At 33.7% G+C, this 4053-nt stretch overlaps 1 protein-coding gene across 1 annotated transcript; it reads right to left on the minus strand.

Annotated features, from left to right (window-relative positions):
* Positions 1 to 273: 273 nt before the first annotated feature.
* Positions 274 to 2662, minus strand: LOC145613778 (putative auxin efflux carrier component 1d). Its single transcript, XM_081668832.1, has 6 exons — positions 1990 to 2662; positions 1563 to 1794; positions 1286 to 1371; positions 841 to 998; positions 468 to 544; positions 274 to 349 (listed from the first exon to the last, which is right to left on the minus strand). The coding sequence occupies exons 1-6, from the start codon at positions 2660 to 2662 to the stop codon at positions 274 to 276; spliced, it is 1302 nt and encodes a 433-aa protein (XP_081524958.1).
* Positions 2663 to 4053: the final 1391 nt, after the last annotated feature.

Genomic DNA, 4053 nt, shown 5'->3' on the forward strand with positions numbered 1-4053 from the left:
TAGAATGATCAGTATTATTTTTTCGACTAGTTTAAAAATTGATACATCATTCTCTGAAACCAAGGCTGTTGTTGGATTCTCTGATGGGAGCGAATTGAAGGCAGTAACTAATATGTACATCTCTTAAAATAGTGTTACATTGAAATAAGCTATGCCATAATATTAGAGATGGTTAAAAGGTTAACGTGTACTCGGTTCAATCGTTGTACATGATGTAAGCCTTCTAATGGTCTAATAGCTTGTTTTTTAATTCGTGCACTGCAACTAGTCCCTTCACTTGATACAAATCCCGAATAAGATGTAATAAACCAGTGTAATTGGTAACGATATCAACATTCCAAAGCTAACCCTGCATCCAAATAAAATTAAAGGCATGTTTAGTAATGAGTAATTAGTATGTACATACATTACATAAGTCAACTATGTGTATTAGTTTGAGCAAGACGTTGAGTTTAGTAGGAACATACGCTGTGCTAAGAACACCAGGATGAACATTGTATTCTTGAGCAAAGACAAATGAGACAATTGCTTGTGGTAAAGCTGCCTAAAAAATAAGTAAGATTTACAAAACATTCGTTAGGGGTAAATTCAAGTTGATCTCTGAGATAAATGTTGTGAATAAATCTCCTCTCACAATTTATTCATTTTCTTTTATTTTTTAAATGATAAAAGTAAAATAATAAAGTGGCACAGATTTCAACACATAAAGTTGTGAGAGGAGATAAATTAGATTGTTAATCTCTGAGATCAACTGGGGCTCCCTTGTTGGTTAGTACTCATTGCTAATATGATGACAATATTGGTTTTTTATAATTTCTACTGTAGTATTTTATTTTATACCTGCATAATGATAATTTGTAGAAGAGTCCCTCTTAATCCAATAGCAGAGGAAGTAGCCGCCGTGATAGTGGGTCCCACAATGAACCTCATGGTTGCAGCTAAGGCGGCTAATGCACTCCCACCAGAAATTATTTTGGGTTGTGAAGCCATGAATAAGCCTATCAATTTTGACATGAATCAAGTAGCAATAACCCAATAAGGCTTGTTTACATTAGATCAGATTGCTAGTTATTTATTTACTTATTTATTTATTTTGGTGCGAATGAGCCACAAGGGCATTACAAATTGCAATTAGGAGGAAGGGGATTTGAACCTTAGCTTTGACCTATTATACACGGGCCTTCAGTCTTTGTCAATTGACCAAGTTCTCATCAGTCGATTAAACCGCTTAATAATTGAAGGAAAGTACAATAAAACTCAAACAAAATAAAACAAAAATTGTTACCAAGACTAAATATTGCCATCCCAAGTCCTGTATCAGAGAAAATTTTAATTGAATTGGCCACCATTGCAGGAATTTCGACGTGCCACCTTCAATATATAGTAAAAACCGAATTAATACTCAAATAATATTTTAAAGAGATCACTACATATAACACATAAAGTTCACAATATATACTAATGAGATATACATACATAAAACATATAATAATATCTTAAATTATGCACCATAATAAAGAGTAGAAGTATAGTACGTATACTATGTGTTTAATGTCAATTACCTAAACGAGATCAAGGACCAAGTTAAGGCAACAAGACTAGAGTAGAAGTTAGGGTTCCTCATGATTTTTTTACAGACCATGATCAAAATCTGCCTGCTTGTCATCACACTACTTCCAGCTGCAGGGACAGGGAGTGTGTTTGTCACTTTGGGTTTACATTCAACACTAGTTTCCACGTCGACTTCAACCTTCGATGTCGAGCTCGGTACTTCTGCCAATGTCAAGTAGTATACATAAAGTAATCATTTAAAAAGACAAGGAAATTTTGTCAGAAAGGACCATTTATATTCTTTTTTTGTGAGAAAAAGGGGTCTTTTTGTAACATCACGTGCCTTTCATCACCACTTAAAAGGTCCTTTCTGACAAAGAATCGACTATAAAATGTCATTTATGATGAATTTTAAGATAAAAAAAATTGAAAGCAAACCTTTAGGGCAAGAATCCTCTTCATTACTATGATCACTAATCTTGGTTGATGACCTACAAGGAAGAACACAAACATCTAACCCTCTTTCCTCATCAAACTCCAAACTTCGATCACGATTTTTATTAGAACATTCAACCGATGATGAGCTACAATTACTACTCATTTCATTCCCTTGCTCATCAGAAACAATGAAAACTGTTGCTCTTCTATATTCAAACAAGAACAACATAATAGGAAACCATACATTAAACTGTAAAACAGAAAGTTGCACCATTAAAGACTGCGAAAGGTCTTCACCATACATCCCACCTAACAAAGGAATGCCCACGACAAGCGTGTTAGGAAGACACGAAAGCGAAAAGAGGGTGATACACCATTCAAGAGACCCTCTAGAACTCAGCTTACACCATATAAACAAGATTACAATGACTATAAGTTTTTGCAATGTGTCCGCCGCGATGAAGCGGAAGTTCATTGCATAAGGATTGTTGTTTGAGATATATTTGATGGATAGAAGAGGGACTGCAAATAATGCAACAAATCTGTTTATTCCTGAGATTTCATTTGGTGAAAATATTTTGCACCATTTTACTGATACATAAGCTGTAATCATTACTACATAAAGAGGTACTATATTTGATAGTACATTGTATAAATCTTTCCATGAAATCATCTGATCTTTTTTGTGTGTGAAAAATAATGTATAGTAAGATGAAAAAGTTACTTGTAATTTAATTAGTATGATATTTTGTTTGTACTAATATATAAAATTGGTAAAGAAGCTAAGAAAAGGTTTATTAAGGGGGTTTAGACTTTAAGTTATTAATAACAAAATTCACACATATAATGTGAGATTTATATAGGGTTTTAGAGGGAAAATTACTGCCTGAAAAAAGCTGCTGTTTAGTTTTTTTTTCAAATACCAGGTGGAGTTGAGGAAGACTCTTCGAAATGATGGAATGTACAAAAGTAGCAAATGTGTTGGCAGTAGGATGCATGTCAAAGGTACTCAAGAGTGGACTTATAGATCAAAAATTTTGATACTAATCTAAACAAAGTATGTACTTTCAATTAAAGGTAGAAGTGTTAAAATTTGACTTGATTCGCCTGATCTTATTTGAGTAGAAAACCTTGATATTATTTAAACGTATATTGGATGCATTGTCTTTTTTGCTTTATTGTGGAGTGAACGAACCCTTAGTTGAACCGGTTTGAATAATTGACACTAACCCATGCCACATACATACTCCGTATGTACTATCAATTAAAGGTAGAATTGAAGTGTCAAAAACTGGCTCGATTGACCCAATTAATAGAAAATCTAATTAAGATGATTTCAACTCTTATGTCCACAATAATTTAGCATGACTCAGCTGATATGGTTAAAGCCAGAATTGGCTTATGTACTCACTATCACGCCCCTCACATGAGTTCTGTTGGGTTTGAAATGTGGATGCAATGTAGCATGCACACCCTACTATACCTAGTGCTTAATTTTCCACTTTTAAATGATGGTGGATGAGATATGTACCTATAACCTTTGTGTCACGTTGACACTAATATCAACTCAACAAAAAATTAAACTTATATTTATAGTCCAAGATTGGTTTACATATTTATCAATATAATTATATTTGATTACAAACTTTTCTAGGGGACTGGCCACATTGTGCATCGGGTTTACTTGTAGGGGTTACTCAGAATACAAGTAACTCATACAAGTAACTGGTTGGGATTACTTGTAGGGTGTTATTGGTTTGGTATGGTGGTTTGGTCTAGGGTTACTTGTAGGGGTTACTCAAAATAAAAGTGACACCTACAAGCAACCCATACTAGTAACCCCATAATACAAGTAACATCTACGAGTAACTCCTGACAAAACCAGTAACACCCTACAAGTAACCCATGTTGCACCATATATGGTCTACCACACTGAAAAACCTTTGATATTTGATATATTTGTAAAAATACATGAAAATTTTATTATGAATAGTCACATTCATTGCTCATTTCAAAATTTTACAATGCTACATTGAAGGGTGAAATTAAAAAAGAACCTAAAGG

This window comes from Chenopodium album, chromosome 25 (genome assembly GCF_948465745.1).
Source record: "Chenopodium album chromosome 25, dcCheAlbu1.1, whole genome shotgun sequence".
Lineage (NCBI taxonomy): Eukaryota > Viridiplantae > Streptophyta > Magnoliopsida > Caryophyllales > Amaranthaceae > Chenopodium > Chenopodium album.